This window comes from Neoarius graeffei, chromosome 18 (genome assembly GCF_027579695.1).
Source record: "Neoarius graeffei isolate fNeoGra1 chromosome 18, fNeoGra1.pri, whole genome shotgun sequence".
NCBI classification, from domain to species: Eukaryota; Metazoa; Chordata; class Actinopteri; order Siluriformes; family Ariidae; genus Neoarius; species Neoarius graeffei.
The window spans coordinates 53,062,222-53,083,841 of NC_083586.1; the positions used below are offsets into that span (position 1 = coordinate 53,062,222).

At 41.7% G+C, this 21,620-nt stretch overlaps 1 protein-coding gene and 1 non-coding gene across 3 annotated transcripts in view; both read right to left on the minus strand.

Annotated features, from left to right (window-relative positions):
• cd99 (CD99 molecule) overlaps positions 1-21,620 on the minus strand; it is a 100,504-nt gene that overhangs the window by 11,113 nt on the left and 67,771 nt on the right. The window contains exon 14 of one of the 2 annotated variants that reach the window (XM_060898993.1): positions 21,048-21,088. The exons of the other annotated variant lie outside the window; for it this stretch is intronic. Within the exon in view, the coding sequence (XP_060754976.1) occupies positions 21,048-21,088 (41 nt within the window). The remainder of the gene's footprint in view (positions 1-21,047; positions 21,089-21,620) is intronic. 2 annotated transcript variants of the gene reach the window in all.
• On the minus strand, positions 1,382-1,473 carry trnar-ucu (transfer RNA arginine (anticodon UCU)). The gene is given in 2 exon segments: positions 1,382-1,417; positions 1,437-1,473. It is a non-coding gene; the product is annotated as a tRNA-Arg (tRNA).

Genomic DNA, 21,620 nt, shown 5'->3' on the forward strand with positions numbered 1-21,620 from the left:
TTGCTAGCATTTCTCAGGAGAATAGCATTAATTTTACAGCATGGATAGCGATAACGACAGTGTTCACAGCGAAAGTAAGTTTTACTACCCTGAGGAAGAAGAGATAAAAGAAAACATTTCAGGAGAAAGCTAAAAACCTGTAACTTGCTAACGCTGAGCAAAAACATGGCTGAATCCTGAATGACTCCTATTTGTATAAATAGGGGACTACATACACTACCGTTCAAAAGTTTGGGGTCACTTTGAAATGTCCTTATTTTTGAAAGAAAAGCACTGTTCTTTTCAATGAAGATCACTTTAAACTAATCAGAAATACACTCTATACATTGCTAATGTGGTAAATGACTATTCTAGCTGCAAATGTCTGGTTTTTGGTGCAATATCTCCATAGGTGTATAGAGGCCCATTTCCAGCAACTCTCACTCCAGTGTTCTAATGGTGCAATGTGTTTGCTCATTGCCTCAGAAGGCTAATGGATGATTAGAAAACCCTTGTACAATCATGTTAGCACAGCTGAAAACAGTTTAGCTCTTTAGAGAAGCTATAAAACGGACCTTCCTTTGAGCAGATTGAGTTTCTGGAGCATCACATTTGTGGGGTCGATTAAATGCTCAAAATGGCCAGAAAAATGTCTCGACTATATTTTCTATTCATTTTACAACTTATGGTGGTAAATAAAAGTGTGACTTTTCATGGAAAACACAAAATTGTTTGGGTGACCCCAAACTTTTGAATGGTAATGGTAGGCGGCAAAATGTAGTTTTTTTTCCTGCCATGGAAGTGCACTTGTATACCGAGAAGGAAGCAATTTGTATTACAGCCGTGAATGAGGATTCAAAATGGCGGCTCGGCTGGGTTTTCCCTTTCGGGTGCTCTCGTTTTCTGTTAGAATTTGGTAAGGAAAAAAATAAATATATTATTTACCAGCTTAAGGTTGGTCCATATGGTGAAATACCGTGACCTCGGCCTTGAATACTGACCTCGGCCCAGAGGGCCTCGCTCAGTACTTTCAAGACCTCGGTCACGGTATTTCACGATACGGACCTCCCAGCTGGTAAATAACATGTGTATATATATATATATATATATATATATATATATATATATGCGCCCAAAATAATTAAATCAGACTTATACACAAATCTGATATTGACTTTGTTTTTGTAGCTGATAAAGAACTCAGAAGCTTCCTGTTTCTCCTGAACTTTCATTTAACTTTTACTTCACCTGTCTATCAACAGAGAACACAACTAACAAATTTGAAAAGCACTAATTGCAGAAAAAACAATTGGGGGAAGCTTGACAAAATGTAAAATAAAAGAGATCTTCTTGCAGTCCTTTAAGGTCCTGGAATCATCTTTTTAATCTCAACTTAACACCTTGACTCTGGTGGGACTTGAACCCACAACCTTTGAATCACTTCACCAAGTGTTACTTAGAAGTCTAATGCGCTATCCATTGCGCCACAAAGCCACTTGCTAGCTTCTAGATGGACATGAAGGACACTTGTAAAAACTTTACTAGCCGTGATCATGAACATTATATAATCTCAGTCTGAGGTGGAGGCTGTGGATTCCTACAAGTACCTCGGACTGTGGCTGGACAGCAAGCTGGACTGGAGTTGCAACACCAACCACCTGTACAGGAAGGGACAGAGCAGGCTGTACTTCCTGAGGAGGCTGCGGTCCTTTAACATCTGCAGGAAACTCCTGTGGATGTTCTATCAGTCTGTGGTCGCCAGTGTCCTGTTTTACACCGTGGTGTGCTGGGGGGACAGCACATCCAAGAAGGACACATCCAGGCTGGACAAACTGATCAGGCAGGCCGGCTCTGTGGTCGGCATGAAGCTGGACTCTCTGGTGACGGTGGCAGAGAAGAGGTCTATGGACAAACTATTGAACATCATGGACGATGCCAGTCACCCTCTGCACACCGTCATCAGCAACCAGAGGAGCCTGTTCAGTGACAGAATGCTCTTTCCCAAGTGCAGGACGAACAGACTTAAAAACTCCTTTGTCCCTCACGCCATCAGACTGTACAACTCCTCTCTGGGGGGGAGGAGGGGGAACAGGAGGACAGAGGACAGGAAGGAGCAGTAGCCTCATCTCATTATCTCTAGCCGCTTTATCCTGTTCTACAGGGTCGCAGGCAAGCTGGAGCCTATCCCAGCTGACTACAGGGAAAAGGCAGGGTACACTCTGGACAAGTCGCCAGGTCATCACAGGGCTGACACATAGACAACCATTCACACTCACTTTAGAGTCACCAGTTAACCTAACCTAACGAGGAAACCCACGCGGACACAGGGAGAACATGCAAACTCTACAAAGAACCTGGCTCTTCTTGCTGTGAGGCGACAGCGCTAACCACTACACCCCCATGCCGCCCCGGAGCAGTAGCCTAGCCTGACAAAAAGCAATACTGGACAATGTGCAATACCTCTCCTGCTGGACTTTTTTCTCTTTTCCCATATCTTATTCTTTTTTATATTTGTATATGTAAATACTTAATTTAATTTATCTAGAAGTTTTCTCTATTTTCGATTCTCTGTTTATCCTCTAATGATGCTGCTGGAATTTTAATTTCCCTGAGGGAACCCTCCCAAACGGATCAATAAAGCTCTATCTCATCTAATCTAATCTAATCAAAGTAGCATTTTTAAACAAGGGAGGCACGGTGGTGTAGTGGTTAGCGCTGTCGCCTCACAGCAAGAAGGTCCGGGTTTGAGCCCCGTGGCCAGCGAGGGCCTTTCTGTGTGGAGTTTGCATGTTCTCCCAGTGTCCGTGTGGGTTTCCTCCGGGTGCTCCGGTTTCCCCCACAGTCCAAAGACATGCAGGTTAGGTTAACTGGTGACTCTAAATTGACCGTAGGTGTGAATGTGAGTGTGAATGGTTGCCTGTGTCTATGTGTCGGCCCTGTGATGACCTGGCGACTTGTCCAGGGTGTACCCCGCCTTTCGCCCGTAGTCAGCTGGGATAGGCTCCAGCTTGCCTGCGACCCTGTAGAACAGGATAAAGTGGCTAGAGATGAGATTCTATTTTGTGCTGGAAACCAAATGCTTGGAACTCACCAAGTTCGTAAGGGGAAAAAGGGGGTGCCAAGACTTTTGCACATATACTGTGTATTTGAGATATATCTAGAATATATCTCAAAGATGAAATGTTGTATCACTTCATGAGCGCAAAACGTAAACAAACATTTGAAAGTGAAGTAATTTAATCCATTTCTGGATATGAACAAATGGAAAAAAAACCAGGATGCGGTGTGTATTTCTAACACTAGGTGGCGATTAATGAGGCCCTGTACAGGAACTTATACTCTGCTAAAGTTACTGCTATCAAGCATTACATTACATTAGAACTGTGGTGATAGAAAAAGTTACGGCGACAAACATAAATGCATCGTGACTACAGTTTTAACTGCCTGGATATGAAAGCTCATTCATTTGGGGAAGTATTATTCAACTGCACATGAGTCATTCTGTTGTCACGAATCGGAAAAACAAAACCACAGAGTAATGAAAAGGTGGAGTCTGCTACTCCACAATGAGTCAGAGATGTATTGCTCAGTAATTACACAGCAGATCCAGATGTTTCGACCCTGTAACAAGTGAGTGTGTTTACATGGCCGACTCATCTGATAACTAATTATCAGAAAAATAATTAAGAACTAAAGCAAAAACAAAAACTCATCTGACTTTTGTTATGTAAATAATTCAGTGTTTACATTACATAATCTCACAACAGAAAGAAAACCAGTGGCGTAGTGGTTAGCGCTGTCGCCTCACAGCAAGAAGGTCCTGGGTTCGAGCCCCGGGGCCGGCGAGGGCCTTTCTGTGTGGAGTTTGCATGTTCTCCCCGTGTCCGTGTGGGTTTCCTCCGGGTGCTCCGGTTTCCCCCACAGTTCAAAGACATGCAGGTTAGGTTAACTGGCCATCTCATCTCATCTCATTATCTGTAGCTGCTTTATCCTGTTCTGCAGGCAAGCTGGAGCCTATCCCAGCTGACTACGGGCGAAAGGCGGGGTACACCCTGGACAAGTCGCCAGGTCATCACAGGGCTGACACATAGACACAGACAACCACTCACATTCACACCTACGGTCAATTTAGAGTCACCAGTTAACCTAACCTGCATGTCTTTGGACTGTGGGGGAAACCGGAGCACCCGGAGGAAACCCACGCGAACAACATGCAAACTCACACACACACACAAGTTATTAGTTTAATGAACTAACGAGACCGTCAATAGCTCACTCCGGCCCCGTCTAGTCCGGAAGGAACAATCTAAAGTGGGCCACCTTGCGCAATGAATGCTGCAAGCTATATACACTATATACAAGCTATATATAGAAGCGATATCCACCCTAGGAATACCGACCTATTTGGCAGAAAGAATCCAAAACGGCGAGGAATTGACCAAGAAGAAGCGATTTTTGTTGAACTGCTTATTAAGGCTTAATTAGTCTATTATTAACTTCATTAATAATTGTAATTAAGCAAATCTGGGTAGAAGTTATATGCACCCTAGGTCCCCTACCTTCATGCCAGAAAGAATCAAAATCAGTGAAGAATTGAGGGAGAAGAAGCGATTTGTGTGGAAACTGCTCATTAGGGATTGATTAATTACTCCATATCTTCATTATTAATTGCAATTATGCAAATTTGCGTAGACGCTATGTATATGCACCCCAGGCAGGCCTACCTTCCTGCCGAAAAGAATAAAAATCGGTGAAGAACTGAGAGAGAAGAAGCAATTTTCGTTAAATATGGACGATGCCGGACAACACACGATGGCATAAACTCATCGCCTGTCAGCCAGATGAGCTAATAATCAATATATTTTCATGTACAACTAATCTGATCACAAAATCAATTTGATTTCGTTGTGTAAATAATTCAGCTGTTTTATAAAAAATTCAATGTTTTTATATTATTTAAGTAATTTTATACCAGGCTTGTAGTACTCGAGTCCGACTCGGGCCCTAATTTTAAGGACTCGTGACTTGATTTGAACTTGAGCACTGATGACTCGGACTCGTGTATTAACTGCATTCGGACTCGTAAATTGGAGATGAGGACCCGGATTTTTTAAGAGAAAGCACATTCACCTGTTCATACGTCATGTTCAGGAACAAACTAACGTTAATGGTGCTACAATGCCTGGAGAGAAGGCCGCTAGGATTGTCCACTTTGCTTATACAGACTTCTCGTGCAGTGGGAAAAAAATGCACTGCTATGTGTTCCATATGTAGAAGAACTATCGAGGACACGACGGGGACGACCTCGAACTTCAATTGTCATTTGGTAAGACTCCACCCAGAGAAGGAAGTGACACGCTATGGTCATTGCTCTGTTGATAGCGAGGCTTGCTGAGCGATGAACTAGCTAGTGTTAACCCTCTCTCATTAGTCTGGCTAACACGACTTCAAAGCTCTGCAAGCATTTGGTCTGGCAAAGATATTAAGCCCAACCGTTTCCCAAAGTGCGTGGTTGACCCACCTCCCTGAAATGCCTCAGTTTGCTACTGGTCGAAGCCAGAAAAGGCTGTGACGAAGCTTAAACCAATCACATCACTCTTTCCTCTGACGTATGTGACGCAACGGGGCTAACTGGTGGATTAAACTCTTACCGAAGCCGGTCGGGAGCAAGGCGAAAACGTCCTTCCTTTCAATAAATACCTCCAGGGCTACTCTTTGCTCCGTTTTCAATGAGAACTTGCTCCATGTTCGTAATGTTTCTAGTGAATGAAGCGCTTCCGGCATAGATTCTGTAAACAATCTATGGCTTCCGGTCGCAGTTCTACTACGTCACTGCTTTGAACACGCCTCTACCCAGGGCCGTTGGAGATGCTCAAAGTTGACTGGCTCCCGATTTTTCGGGAGCTTGGAAGAGCTGTAGATAGCTTGCCTGGCCAGACTAAGCTCGCAACAGGCCCTCATGTTGCGTCACGCTTAGGATGGGCGGGCCCAGGCTACTCTCTCATGGCATTTTCCCTGTTAATAGTGGGCGGGGCTTGTGTCGGACTCAACTCAGTGGACTCAATTCGAAATTTTCTTTAATGACTTGGACTTGAATGCTGGGGACTGGAGCGAGCCTGGACTCGGACTCGAGGTTTATTGACTCGACTACAACGCTGCCTTATACCAAGAAAACTCAATTTTTTACGTGTTGTTACTATCAAAGTATGCAAACATCTTACAAAGTCATTTATGATCTTACGTAATATTAACCTCCAAAAAACTGCCACCTTCAAACTCATGACATCCGTTTGTGCTGATTTTTTTGTCATAAAAATATTCCTGGTCTTCATTTGGTGTTTTAGATATTGGTATTTTTTTTGTAACGGTGATATTTCAGTATAAGTCTATGGCCAAGAATGATGTCACAGTGCATTAAACTGTAATCAGCTCACACCCGGAAGCATAAATCTAACCTAATTAGTGTCATTAGTTTGTAGTGATTTATGCTGTACGAAAATAGTTTGCATCTGTGATTTTATTTTTGACAAATTACACTTTCATTTCACTGGGATGTCACATTCAGCCACTATTATGGACTATTATGCACCACTGTAATATATAGTGTACTATAATATCTCAAAAAACAAACCAATGATTTTTACAGCATAAACACAAAACAAAACAAAAAAAATCTGTGGTCGCATTTAATATCTTTAACTATGGAAATACAATTTCATAGAGGTATAATGTCATCCATGTTTGATCTATGAGTTTAAAAGGTTCTGCCTGGCTGGCTAGTCGCTTTGCTGCTGAATATTCATTTGCATTTAGTTTTGCATGTTTGCAAATTGTTAAAGGTGCTGACTGCAAAGTCATCTGAAATTTTCTAGGGTTTTTATCATCATATTTTCCTATGTCTCACAAGAACAATATCATGCGGACGAGATGTGATCATTTTGATATCCTAATGGCCCTTTTCCACTACCCTTTTTCAGCTCACTTCAGCCTGACACGGCTCGCGTTTCGACTACCAAAGAACAGCACGACTCAGCTCGCTTCAGCCCTGCTTAGCCCCTAAAACTCGCACCGTTTTGGAGTGGGGCTGAAGCGAGCCAAACCGAGCCGAGTGAGGCTGGGGGCGTGAGCAGACACTCCCCTGTGCACTGATTGGTGAGGAGGAGTGTCCTCACATGCCCACACACGCCCCGCGAGCACGCTGGGATCTGTAAACACCGTAAACCCGGAAGAAGAAGAATTACGAATTACGAGAATTATGAAGCCTTATGCGCCTCGCCTCATCTATACGCTCTTGCCAGTATCTGTTGGCGTTGTCGGTGACAACAAGCCACAGAACCAAGACCAGCAAAACTAATGACTCCATGTCCTCCATGTTTATTGTTTACTATCCGGGTCGTGAGACTACCGCTTAAAAGGTCACTGATGTCACTGTTTGCGCTGCTTAACGACATCACGTGACGTCCACCCACTTTCGCTAACTCCACCCAATGTGTCCACCCACTTCCAGCCAGCACGGTTCAGCAGGGTTGTAGTCGAAATGCAACTCCAACAGCCCCACTCAGCACGGCACGGCTCAGCCCAACTCAGCACGGCATGGCTCAACCCAACTCAGCCGCGTTTGTAGTGGAAAAGCGGCATAAGGGTCGCTTTTCTCCATTACGGGACTGTTTTCCTCCCTCCTAAGGTAAACAGTATGGCGCTACGGAAACAGCTGAACGTTTGAACTAATTATCATAACTATAGAACTGCATCAGACCAAAATGGCGACGTGGGGAAAACATCGTGACTCTGCATCGACCTCGGAGACTTTTGAGTCGCAGGGATGTACGCTACCGTTCAAAAGTTTGGGGTCACCCAGACAATTTTGTGTTTTCCATGAAAAGTCACACTTTTATTTACCACCATAAGTTGTAAAATGAATAGAAAATACAGTCAAGACATTTTTCTGGCCATTTTGAGCATTTAATCGACCCCACAAATGTGATGCTCCAGAAACTCAATCTGCTCAAAGGAAGGTCAGTTTTATAGCTTCTCTAAAGAGCTCAACTGTTTTCAGCTGTGCTAACATGATTGTACAAGGGTTTTCTAATCATCCATTAGCCTTCTGAGGCAATGAGCAAACACATTGTACCATTAGAACACTGGAGTGAGAGTTGCTGGAAATGGGCCTCTATACACCTATGGAGATATTGCACCAAAAACCAGACATTTGCAGCTAGAATAGTCATTTACCACATTAGCAATGTATAGAGTGGATTTCTGATTAGTTTAAAGTGATCTTCATTGAAAAGAACAGTGCTTTTCTTTCAAAAATAAGGACATTTCAAAGTGACCCCAAACTTTTGAACGGTAGTGTAATTTGTGGTTGACATTCGCAAATAGATCCATGAAACAAAAGACAAATATATATTTTCTTTGCTCCTGCTTTTAAGTTTATTTCTCTGTAAGATCAAAACATTAGGTGTATAACTCCATAGTTGCTACCCCGGAGTCAAGGCCATGCACTGTAAGGCTAAGATAGCGAAGCGCTAGCTAGAATGATTTAGTTATCTGTCCAGAAAAAAAAAAAAACGTCATCTAATCTTGCTCTATCTTGCAGTGACACTCACTAGGCAGGCTTTTCTTTTCTTTTCCACTGGCGGGAGAGCCGAGTCCGCCATGTTTGCCCACACCAACTTGTTTTGGTTAAAAGTAGGTCAGACACGCCCCACGGTGGTCATATGATATTGTTGCTCGCTTGCTTTGGCAATCTTCAGAATCATAAAATGCAGGACGCCTTTTATCTCGGCAAAACATACACACAGTATACACAGTGTGTAGCAACGAAACATCTCGAAACTCCAACAGCTATAGACATAGAACAGGTTGCCCAGAATTCAACTTTGCAGTCAGAAACTTTAAAAACAAATATTGTAAAAAAAAAAAAAATAGTAACAGAAGAAGAAGAAAAATAGACCGGTACCAAAATCCAGAATTGTGACACCCAAAGGCATTTTTGAGACAAAGTCGGCAAACAGTCTTATTTTGTCAATTTGGGTGTGCCGAATTCAAATCTGCAATATGCCGAGCTCTATCTGACCTCTGTTGACCTCTAGAGGTCATTGAACTTTGGGCCTGTAAACGTCTCAGCTGAACCCAGTTTCTCAGCTTTCTAAGGAATGAAATGCACTAAAATGATTAATGAAGTTAGCAAATGGCCTTGTTTGTTAAATGTTTGGGTGCTGAATTCATTTTTCATTTGTAAAACGACATATGACCTCTGATAACCTCAAGGTCATTAAACTTGGCCTACAGGCCTATGCATTTAACGGCATTTTTAAACTGACTTTACTCCCCCAAAAAGAATATGAACAGACAAAAAACAAATAGAAAGGAACAAATACAACATTAAATGCCAGTCCATGTACATGTGACTTACTTTTCACAATGAGAATGCCGAGGCGATCACCTTACATAACATTGCATTACATTTAGCGGTTATTGTTTATACAAAGCTACTGAAAAAAGGACAGATTCAGCAGCATACAAAATGTGGGGGCATACAGGGCATACAGGTTAATCAGGGTTAGTATATATGAGAGTTTTTTTCTTTGTTGTTTGTTTTTTGTAAAGGCTTTACCCCGTTTAAAACAAAACAAAAAACAAACAACAAAGAAAAAAACTCTCATATATACTAACCCTGATTAACCTGTATGCCCTGTATGCCCCCACATTTTGTATGCTGCTGAATCTGTCCTTTTTTCAGTAGCTTTGTATAAACAATAACCGCTAAATGTAATGCAATGTTATGTAAGGTGATCGCCGAGGCATTCTCATTGTGAAAAGTAAGTCACATGTACATGGACTGGCATTTAATGTTGTATTTGTTCCTTTCTATTTGTTTTTTGTCTGTTCATATTCTTTTTGGGGGAGTAAAGTCAGTTTAAAAATGCCGTTAAATGCATAGGCCTGTAGGCCAAGTTTAATGACCTTGAGGTTATCAGAGGTCATATGTCGTTTTACAAATGAAAAATGAATTCAGCACCCAAACATTTAACAAACAAGGCCATTTGCTAACTTCATTAATCATTTTCGTACATTTCATTCCTTAGAAAGCTGAGAAACTGGGTTCAGCTGAGACGTTTACAGGCCCAAAGTTCAATGACCTCTAGAGGTCAACAGAGGTCAGATAGAGCTCGGCATATTGCAGATTTGAATTCGGCACACCCAAATTGACAAAATAAGACTGTTTGCCGACTTTGTCTCAAAAATGCCTTTAACTCCTTAAATAAGCACTTTTTTGAATTTTGGTACCAGTCTAAAAGAAGAGGAAGCCAAAACTAACAAAATTCATAAATTCAGTGTGCGGATGAACCCAGTGATTGAGCTAAATTCATGATTTCTATATCAAATAACTTGAAATCTGATAATGTGTTTCATCCAAACTTAAGAAATTGCTCAGGGAAAAATAACGCAGATTAAACCTTGCAGAAAGACTGCAATTATTCATATGGATATTTCGAACAGTTTTGGAAGTTATGCTCATTCTGAATCCATAAATATTCTGATCATGTACACAGTTTTAAGGACGCGGCCTCCTGGCTGAAACCAAGTTCCTAAATATTTGAGCGATTATTTCACTAGGAACTCAAGTATTCATAGTTATAACACTCGACGTAAATCTGACCTGCATTTACCAAAACCTAAGCTTACGCTCGGTAATCAAACTTTTAGATATTCAGATTCTATACTTTTTAATTCACTGCCAGCAAATATTAAATCAGCTTCATCTCTAAAACAATTTAAAAGGCTCGTTAGATCATATTTTTCGTAGTCTTATTTATATTAAATAATTATTATGACATTTTTGTTAGTTTCATATATGTTAACAATCTAGCATTTAGACGGTTGCACTGATTGACTTCAAATTTTCAGGGTAAGCGGGCAATGGTCCGTAGATTACCTGATTAAATTTTAGGGGTAATTGGGTCAAGGTCACCAGAAAGGTCAACCTTTCGGTCAAAATAACATATTTTCCATTATAACTCAAAAACAATTGCCGATAGACAGATATTATGAACATATAGGAACTCCCATATGGGCTTTCATTTGGCACCATGATCTTTGACCTTCAGTGACCTTGAAAGGTCAACCTGAAGGTCACGGATTTTCAGAGGGCTGTAACTTGAAAACAGTTGATGGTAGACAGATATTTACCATTATCAGCTTATAAGAAGTCCCATATGGGCTTTCATTTGGCACCATGACTTTTGACCTTGAATGACTTTGAAATGTTAAACTCAAGGTCATGGATTTTCATAGGACTATAACGTGACAGCTAATGATTGAGAAATATTACCATTATCAACATATAGGTATAAAATAAGTGCTGCCGGGCGAGGTTTGTTTTGCCTGGCAACACTTGTTTTCACTGTATTTATTTCCTCTTAAGACCATAATGGTAGTTTTAATTAAATTTTTAGATTAATCGAATCGTATTAATGAGATTATTAAAGATTATTGTTGTCGACAGGAAGCCAGACTGGATGGATGCTATACCAGAATGCTGCGAATGGTCTTGAATGTGAGGGACTTCATCAAAAACGTGGACCTATACGGAAACCTACCCATGCTCTCGGCTGAAACTGGCTGGCCATTGCGTGTGACACGACGACCTCCCAGGAAATCCATTTCCTCTGGGAGGTCTGGGAACCAAAGCATGGCCAGGCCTCGCAGGGGGGGTCAATTTCTAACACCAGCTTAAGTCGGACACCGGTCTCGAGGCCACTCTGGAATTGAGGGCATGCATGCTGGACAGCAGCGTGTGGCAAGAGCTCCCAGTTGGCCGAGGAAACCCAAGATGATGATGATGATGATAGATTCTTGCATCGTATTTTTGAAATTGCAAATTAGTACAGTTTTATACTGTATTTTTGAAATTGTAAATTAGTATAGTTTTGCAGGGCCCCTATGGATACCAACTGTGCTGAATGGGCCACCCTGTTGAAATAAAGTTGATCTACACTATATTGCCAAAAGTATTTGCTCACCCATCCAAATTATCGGAATCAGGTGTTCCAATCACTTCCATGGCCGCAGGTGTATAAAATCAAGCACCTAGGCATGCAGACTGTTTTTACAGTTTGGAGCTGGCCCCTTCCTCTTCCAACATGACTGTGCACCAGTGCACAAAGCAAGGTCCAGAAAGACATGGATGACAGAGTCTGGTGTGGATGAACTTGACTGGCCTGCACAGAGTCCTGACCTCAACCCGATAGGACACCTTTGGGATGAATTACAGCAGAGACTGAGAGCCAGGCCTTCTCGTCCAACATCAGTGTGTGACCTCACAAATGCGCTTCTGGAAGAATGGTCAAAAATTCCCACAAACACACTCCTAAACCTTGTGGACAGCTTTCCCAGAAGAGTTGAAGCTGTTCTAGCTGCAAAGGGTGGACTGACATCATATTGAACCCTATGGATTAGGAATGGGATGTCACTTAAGCTCATATGTGAGTCAAGGTAGGTGAGCAAATACTTTTGGCAATATAGTGTATCTCTCTATCTACCAAGAAATATTGAAGAACTCCTTAGGAACTGTTGTGTACTGAGCTAACTCGTTTTTTTCTTCCTAGCCAATAACAAAAATGGGCAAATCAAGTATAAATGCAGGGGTGGCATGGTGGTGTAGTGGTTAGCGCTGTCGCCTCACAGCAAGAAGGTCTGGGTTCGAACCCTGTGGCCGGCGAGGGGAGTTTGCATGTTCTTCCCGTGTCCATGTGGGCCCTCTCCGGGTGCTCTGGTTTCCCCCACAGTCCAAAGACTTGCAGGTTAGGTTAACTGGTGACTCTAAATTGACCGTGAGTGTGAATGGTTGTCTGTGTCTATGTGTCAGCCCTGTGATGACCTGGCGACTTGTCCAGGGTGTACCCCGCCTTTCGCCCGTAGTCAGCTGGGATAGGCTCCGGCTTGCCTGTGACCCTGTAGAACAGGATAAAGCGGCTAGAGATAATGAGATGAGAAGTACAAATGCAGTAAAGCAACTGTACATTTGCACTGATCTTAGACCATCTTTCATATTTTAATGAAAGAAAACTTATTTTAAAGCCACAAGCAATCAGCCAGCTGTCGGCTCATTTCCGAACACACAGAAAGGCAGCAGAGGTCACACACATTAACACACACACCATTCTGAAAATGTCAGTGAGGATGCCATGTTACAGACGAGTTCTGCTCAGAGATTTAATAATAGCTGTTGCTTCACTAGTGAAGGAATTCAAAATGGTTTCACCTTTCATATAAAGTTTATTTCAGGAAACACAGAGCCTTGGGCAGTTAGACACTGGAAGAGGGGAAATGGACACCGTGAATGGACAGTAATACACCGTAATCAACAACGCAATGTTGTAACAAGATTGTTCATTCAGTAGAAAAAAAACAAAACAAAAAACCCAGAGAAAATAGTAAAAGTCTACAATAAGGAACACGTGCAGTGCTGGCTTCCTCTCTCATTTCTTCACATCTCTCTCGGAGCATAATGCGTGTCTGATCTGCGCTCTTCTGACTAATGAACACGTGCTATGTGTGGTATGTGTTATGACTCATGCTCTCTCAGGCCTACTGAAATGTCAGGAACAGCGAAGGTCAGCTTGTTATGACAACATGTTTCAAGGAATAAAGAGATTACACCAGAGAGAAGGCTCTTAATTAATAAGGTGTCTCGCTTAGGACAGGCGGGTTTACTACAAACACGAACTAGACGGCAACGGTTTTGACTACAGACAGAAAGACAGATGATCTCATCTCATTATCTGTAGCTGCTTTATCCTTCTACAGGGTCGCAGGCAAGCTGGAGCCTATCCCAGCTGACTACGGACGAAAGGTGGGGTACACCCTGGACAAGTCGCCAGGTCATCACAGGGCTGACACATAGACACAGACAACCATTCACACTCACATTCACACCTACGCTCAATTTAGAGTCACCAGTTAACCTAACCTGCATGTCTTTGGACTGTGGGGGAAACCGGAGCACCCGGAGGAAACCCACGCGGACACGGGGAGAACATGCAAACTCCACACAGAAAGGCCCTCGCCGGCCACGGGGCTCGAACCCGGACCTTCTTACTGTGAGGCGACAGCGCTAACCACTACACCACCGTGCCGCCCAAGACAGATGATAAGGAGACAAAACAATGTCCATATCAAAAAGACTGGAAGGCAAAACAAGAAGATTTTAGTTTTCAGCTGTACTCTGTTTTTATAACTAAAGAGCTATAGGTAGCAAGGTCATCAATTTAAGTTGGTTATAATTTCTGTTGTTTGTTTTTTACAGTGAGCAAGAGATTTCTGGGAGGAAGATGGAGAAAACAATGAGATAAATACTGTAGCTTTATCATATGACCCGTACAAATCCGCGTGTGCTCTTAAAGTGCATATCACGGGTAAATTCAGGAGCAAGATCAATGTAATTCTCCTATTTTATATTAAACTTTGGTCAAATCTCTGTAACATTCTGCATTCTCTGCAATTTCTTTACCTTGTGCAATACCAGAAAAATTCAGTTGAAATCAAGCCATTTGAGGCGAATTGGTCTGCCTTTGAAAAAACTTGGCATTTGGATTTCCCGGGAAACACTGATTTTCGTGACGTCGCGTGCGGGACGCCTCCCTCTGAATCCTACGTCAGCGCTGGTTTGTTTATGAGAAAACGACCTGGCGGTTTTCTGCAAATTTCTTCAACGTTGGTGTAGCAACGTTGGTGTAGGGTGTAGCAACACCAATCTTGATGGGATTAATACTCATCGTTTCCCAAAAGACCGGACAATGAGAGAGAAATGGGAGCGCTTGGTCTACACAGGCTGTGCACTGAAACCGTGCAAAGCTCGCGCAGCCTGCTGGCGCTTCCGCAGGTAACGTCACGAATCTGGCTCCAGACTCCCTTGGGATTTTTCCAGACGCGTTTTGTTATTTTATTTTTTTCTGCTGTAGACAGATGGCCTTGTGCAAAATTACCCTTCTGGATGAGTGTGTCTAGGGACATTCTTTCATATAAAAAAACACAAAATTGGTCCAGAATATGCACTTTAATAAAACCATTGGAAAAAGTCACATGACTAGGCAGATACGAATTTTTGAATCCGGTCCGGGAAAAGCCGTACACGGCTTCCATTTCCTCGCCTCTGCCGTTTCCATTTTGCTCCAAATTGTTACTTTGAAAAATGAGTGACACAACTGAGCACAGTGAAAATGAATTTTATTCTCCATCCCTTATTGAACAAGCTAAAATTGCTGAAGAAAATGAAAAACAGTACTTCCAAGTGAAGAAATTAACTTGTACAAAGACAACAACAAGAAAACACCATTAAAAAAAAAAAAAAAAAGTACGACATGAACCTTTTCAAAAAGATTTCTTGCTGAAGTTAAGGAGGAAAGAGACATAACAGTCGTCCCTGCTATGGAGCTCAACAGGTTGCTATGTAGTTTCTACTGTATATACCGTACAAACGAAGAAAAAATTTAATTTAGACTACGAACCTGACACTTTGTCTTCCTTTTCGCAAAGTATTCAACGCTACCTTGACAACAACAACAACAACAACAACAGTACGATAAATATCCTGAAAGATGAAGACTTTAAAAAGTCCAGGGAAGTCCTGAAGTCCAAGCACAGAAACCTCAGAAAAAAATGGAAAAGGCAACTGTGTATGTTAGTTAAAAAAGCTCATATGATAAAATGCTTATTGACTGAGTTTGGTCGGGCTGGATGGGAAAATATTTGGGTCTTGGTCATTTGTATGGCATGGCATGACCTCGAGTCAAATATTTTCCCGTCCAGCCCACCTACTCAATCAATAAGTACATAATATTTTTCAGCATGACCCTGATTTGTGGAGACCATGGCCTAATGGTTAGAGAAGCAGCTTTGGGACCGAAAGGTTACTGGGTTGATTCCCTGGACCAGCAAGAATAGCTGAAGTGCTCTTAAGCAAGGCACCGAACCCCCAACTGCTCCCCAGGCTACTCTGGGTATGTTGCTCTAGATAAGATTGTCTGCTAAATGCCTGTAATGTAATGACTTGCTATTGTTCTGCTGAGTTACTTGAAAAGTTAGCACTAGATTGACTTTGGATATTGCAGGCCAAGCTGGAATTGTTTAAATACCCAAATATTCGTTCACTCCATTGGGATTCACGTCTGTATTTAATATTCAGAAGCGTTGTCTTTACCTTCTTATGTCTTATACAAGCGCACCCCATGGACAATGAAAGAAGGTTTCTCCATGCAATATTGTGCACAATATTTTCAATTATTAAACATACAGGACATCTTTTCAATGGAATAAAAATGTGTTCTATTCCCTTCTAGCGGGTTTCACTCATTTGGTTTGACAGCATGAAAAATTGTCAGCATATCGCTTATCCTACACGACTGTTCAAAAGTTCGGGGTCACTTTGAAATGTCCTTATTTTTGAAAGAAAAGCACTGTTCTTTTCAATGAAGATCACTTTAAACTAATCAGAAATCCACTCTATACATTGCTAATGTGGTAAATGACTATTCTAGCTGCAAATGTCTGGTTTTTGGTGCAATATCTCCATAGGTGTATAGAGGCCCATTTCCAGCAACTCTCACTCCAGTGTTCTAATGGTACAATGTGTTTGCTCATTGCCTCAGAAGGCTAATGGATGATTAGAAAACCCTTGTACAATCATGTTAGCACAGCTGAAAACAGTTGAGCTCTTTAGAGAAGCTATAAAACTGACCTTCCTTTGAGCAGATTGAGTTTCTGGAGCATCACATTTGTGGGGTCGATTAAATGCTCAAAATGGCCAGAAAAATGTCTTGACTATATTTTCTATTCATTTTACGACTTATGGTGGTAAATAAAAGTGTGACTTTTCATGGAAAACACAAAATTGTCTGGGTGACCCCAAACTTTTGAACGGTAGTGTACCGGTATGTGTATTATGTCACTCTACCCAATGGAGAATGAGCATGCAATATTGTTACGATATTGCATGTTTTCAAGACAACATGATGTCACATGCCGGAGCTGATGCGAATATCCAACGAGAAAGTTTGCTGCTGCACATGCGCAGAAGCATTTCTTTGTTCGCTGGGAAAGAGAAAGACATACTGAACACCTGAAAGGCTACCAAAACTTCATTAGATATTCTTCATGCATATTTACAAGAGCCGAACCTATCAACGGGCATCGAAAAACTGGAAAAGAGGCACGTCAGAGATGTAAAACTTCCGTGCTAGTGAGCGACTGTGAGAATTTGTAAATAAACATGGCTGCCAGGTTTGCATCCTTAAAAACGGAAGATTTGGAGAGAATTTTGGCTGCCAGGTCGCTCCGTTGTGTACCATTGGGTAGCTGTCGATGTTGATTTTAAAAGTAACGAAGTAAATTTCACAGGGAAATGAATCTTTAAGTCTGAGCGAAAAATACTTTGGCGAGCGTGTGTGGAAAAAGAGTCTGGAGACAGAAATCTTAGTTTCTCAGTAGTTAGTCTGTGCTACTTGCTCTGAGTAGCACTGACCTCATCTCATCTCATTATCTCTAGCCGCTTTATCCTGTTCTACAGGGTCGCAGGCAAGCTGGAGCCTATCCCAGCTGACTACGGGCAAAAGGCGGGGTACACCCTGGACGAGTCGCCAGGTCATCACAGGGCTGACACATAGACACAGACAACCATTCACACCTACGGTCAATTTAGAGTCACCAGTTAACCTAACCTGCATGTCTTTGGACTGTGGAGGAAACCCATGCAGACACGGGGAGAACATGCAAACTCCGCACAGAAAGGCTCTCGCCGGCCACGGGGCTCGAACCCAGGACCTTCTTGCTGTGAGGCGACAGCGCTAACCACTACACCACCGACCTGACTCCTTTATTAGCATTCACTAACACTACTGATGAACGCTATACCGGCTGGAAGGCGACTTCACTGCTGACAGCGCTGACTCGCAGGTAAGCTAGCGTTGGCCTTCGAGAATGCTGATATGAAGAGAGTGTGGATGTATAATACTACTACTAATAATAATATTGGCTAGCTTTTTTTTCATGGTCTATCAGATATATTCCATTCAGCTTCTCATCTTCGACTCGTTCAATATCATGCTAGCTGAATGGAATATAGCTGATATACCACTCAACGCCAGCCAATATTATTTAAATATTTTGGCATTCATTTTGGGATTCGCCAAGTGCAGAATAAAAAAGTCATGTGACCAAAATTATGTCTTAATTTACTGACATATAAATATTGATGGCGGCACGGTGGTGTAGTGGTTAGCGCTGTCGCCGCACAGCAAGAAGGTCCGGGTTCGAGCCCCGGGGCCGGCGAGGGCCTTTTTGTGTGGAGTTTGCATGTTCTCCCCGTGTCCGCGTGGGTTTCCTCCGGGTGCTCCGGTTTCCCCCACAGTCCAAAGACATGCAGGTTAGGTTAACTGGTGACTCTAAATTGACCGTAGGTGTGAATGTGAGTGTGAATGGTTGTCTGTGTCTATGTATCAGCCCTGTGATGACCTGGCGACTTGTCCAGGGTGTACCCCGCCTTTCGCCCGTAGTCAGCTGGGATAGGCTCCAGCTTGCCTGCGACCCTGTAGGACAGGATAAAGCGGCTAGAGATAATGAGATGAGATAAATATTGATCATATGCAACATGACATGTCAATACGTATCCTTGAACCACAGTCAGTCAGTATAATAGAAAAAGTATACTGTATAAAATAACAGCAAATTATCGCTTAAAAAAGCCATTGATGTGCGGAACATTAACCAAAGAAATTGTGAAGTTGTGGAAATGAAATCAGACACCCAAAGTGAACAACTTCAACACTTATTTTTTAATCTGTTCCTTATTTTATTGTCCATGAAATTAAACAGGGTGTTGCTGATACGGATTTGGCTTTTTTGACTAATTATTTGCATAGACTCATTAACTTTCTGTTTGTATAATATTAAAATAAAATAGTTGCAAGACTAGCTCATATGCACGGCTGGTTTCAGTTCGTGTTATTAATACACCTTTGCTGCTTTGCCAGATTTATTTTGAATTGCTGTAATGAACAGGCTTGTGGTTAATTAGGAAAAGTAAGTCTTATTTTTAAGCAAGGTTTTCAGAATCAGTATTTAGTTACTCATCCAGAAAGACCAACATTACTCAAAGTCTGTAAAATGCTGTTTGGGTTGAAGAAAGAAATCTATTTGGGGCTAAGAAAATCTTACGAGTTACAATTTTCTAATACCTAATGTACTAGAAATTCAGTTGAAGGGCCCGGTCCCACAACACTGATAACTATGACTATACCTATAACTATAACTCTGACTGTCCCTCTGCCTGAATTTAGTTGCAGTCTGGAACAGAAACACCACAACTATAATATCGCTTGGTCCTGACACTCGGGGAAATAAATGCATGCAACTTAGGAATAGTCATGGAAGTTTTTTCCAAGTAGTAGCACATTATTCCAGGTCATACTGTACAGCTTGGACTTCAAAACAACCCATGTACACACTCCAGTGGCTGACATAATACGGACAGGTCATGGATTATGGAAATATAATAAATAAAAAAGTATACAAAATACGGAGTGGTTACGGATTTTAATACCGATGCATCACAGATGCTAATCATTTACGGACTGGTCGCGGACGTTTCAGTATGTTACAGACTGGTTACCGATTTCATACGGATGATGCATCACAGATAAAAAAAATAAAGAAGTCTGAAACAATTAAATGTTTGGACGGCCAAAGTTCATAATGAAAATATCTTACCTGCATTTATATGTGTATTAATTTACTATTGATATTTCACGGAAAATATCATATATCCATGAATAAAAGATCCGTACTTTGTATTATATTTTTATTTTCCGTGAATCCGTATTCTGTGACTTCATGATGCAACAAGGATGTACAAAGATGCCCGGGGAAAATGGGATGTGCTCAGACAACGTCACATGTAAACAATTACCTGATTGATCAGATGTTTTATCGGATCAAGTCCAGGCCTGGAAAAATCGCTCCAGAAGCAATTTCACCGATACGGATAAACCCAAGCCTGGGCTATAGGCATCGTTATCGGTCTGGTGTGAGCACCGACCACATAAACTGCAGGGGGCCAATTTATTTACAGTTATCGTTATAGTTATAGCTATACTTACAGATATCGGTATTGTAGGACCGGGCCTTAAATGTAAACAATTTATTCAATCTAGTGAAATTTGAGAAGGTTTTGCTAATTATATTAATTAGAATATTTTTTAAAATATTTTTTTAATATTGGAAAATCTCTTGCAGAATTATTTCTAATGTACCTGTGTGGTGTGACGTTTTTAATTCTGAATGGATGAAACAAAAACAAAGTACAGTACATGTGAGCTTTAAAGAGTTGGGAGTTTTGGGAGAACGTAAGTAGCTCGGCTACTTTTGGAGAGGAATGTACCATTAACAGCCCTCAGGGGATGACTTCATACCAGAAAACCTCAGAGGAGGAGCTGGTTTGGTTTGCAACTCGAGCCAATTACAAACATTACTAAAACCACCACGAGTGGATTGTGAGCAGGGATTCAGTGAGTTCAAGGAAGAAGGGTCGTTGTGAATGTGGGAAAAAGGCTGAAATTGTGTAGGAAGGGAAATACAAAGAAGGATATGTCCATTAAAAATAATGAAAGGAAGGAAGGGACGGTTGAAAAGTGGCTCCTGGTTCAGATAAAAGAACAATTTCAGATCTAGTAGCTTCTCGTACGTCAGAGTTCAAGAAAGACAAAACAATTACGAACACATCCCATATCCCAACGCAAAGACTGAGCAACTCCAGACAGACAAAGCTTCATATTAAAAGAAATACCGACAACAATCACACCACCAAACCACCTTTCGTAACTTGCTCAAACACGCCTCTTGCTTTTAATGAAACCAGACAAAGAGACTCGCTGCCTATTGGATCATCAAGACTGCTTCTCTGCTTCTGCTGAGTCCAGGAGCTCCAGCAGAGTTTCTAGAAGGGACATTACAACTTGTTTCAAGTTGGCAATCCAGGCATGGAGGCCTTCTGGCAAGTTATCTCCTACCCGTAGCAACGTCAGGAGCTTCAGCCACTGCGGGTATGGTTCTGCAACGACAGGATATCGAAGCAGAGATTTTAGGGCACTGTCTCTCACATAATGGACAGCCAAAGAAAACCAAGCAAACCATGCTTTCTATTATGTTTTAAAACAACCAAAAACGCTCCATTAGTGACACAACCAAGAACTGCCAATATCATGTGTGATCAAAATGAAGAATGAAGCCAGATGAAATCAAGGCATCCACACAGAAATACAGTATTAGACCGATACCTAAAACATCATCAGATTTTCACACAAGTCCTAAAAGTAGATAAAGAGAACCCAGTTAAACAAATGAGACAAAAATATTATACTTGGTCATTTATTTATTGAGGAAAATGATCCAATATTACATATCTGTGAGTGGCAAAAGTATGTGAACCTCTAAGATTAGCAGTTAATTTGAAGGTGAAATTAGAGTCAGGTGTTTTCAATCAATGGGATGAGAGTCAGGTGTGAGTGGGCACCCTGTTTTATTTCAAGAACAGGGATCTATCAAAGTCTGATCTTCACAACACATGTTTGTGGAAGTGTATC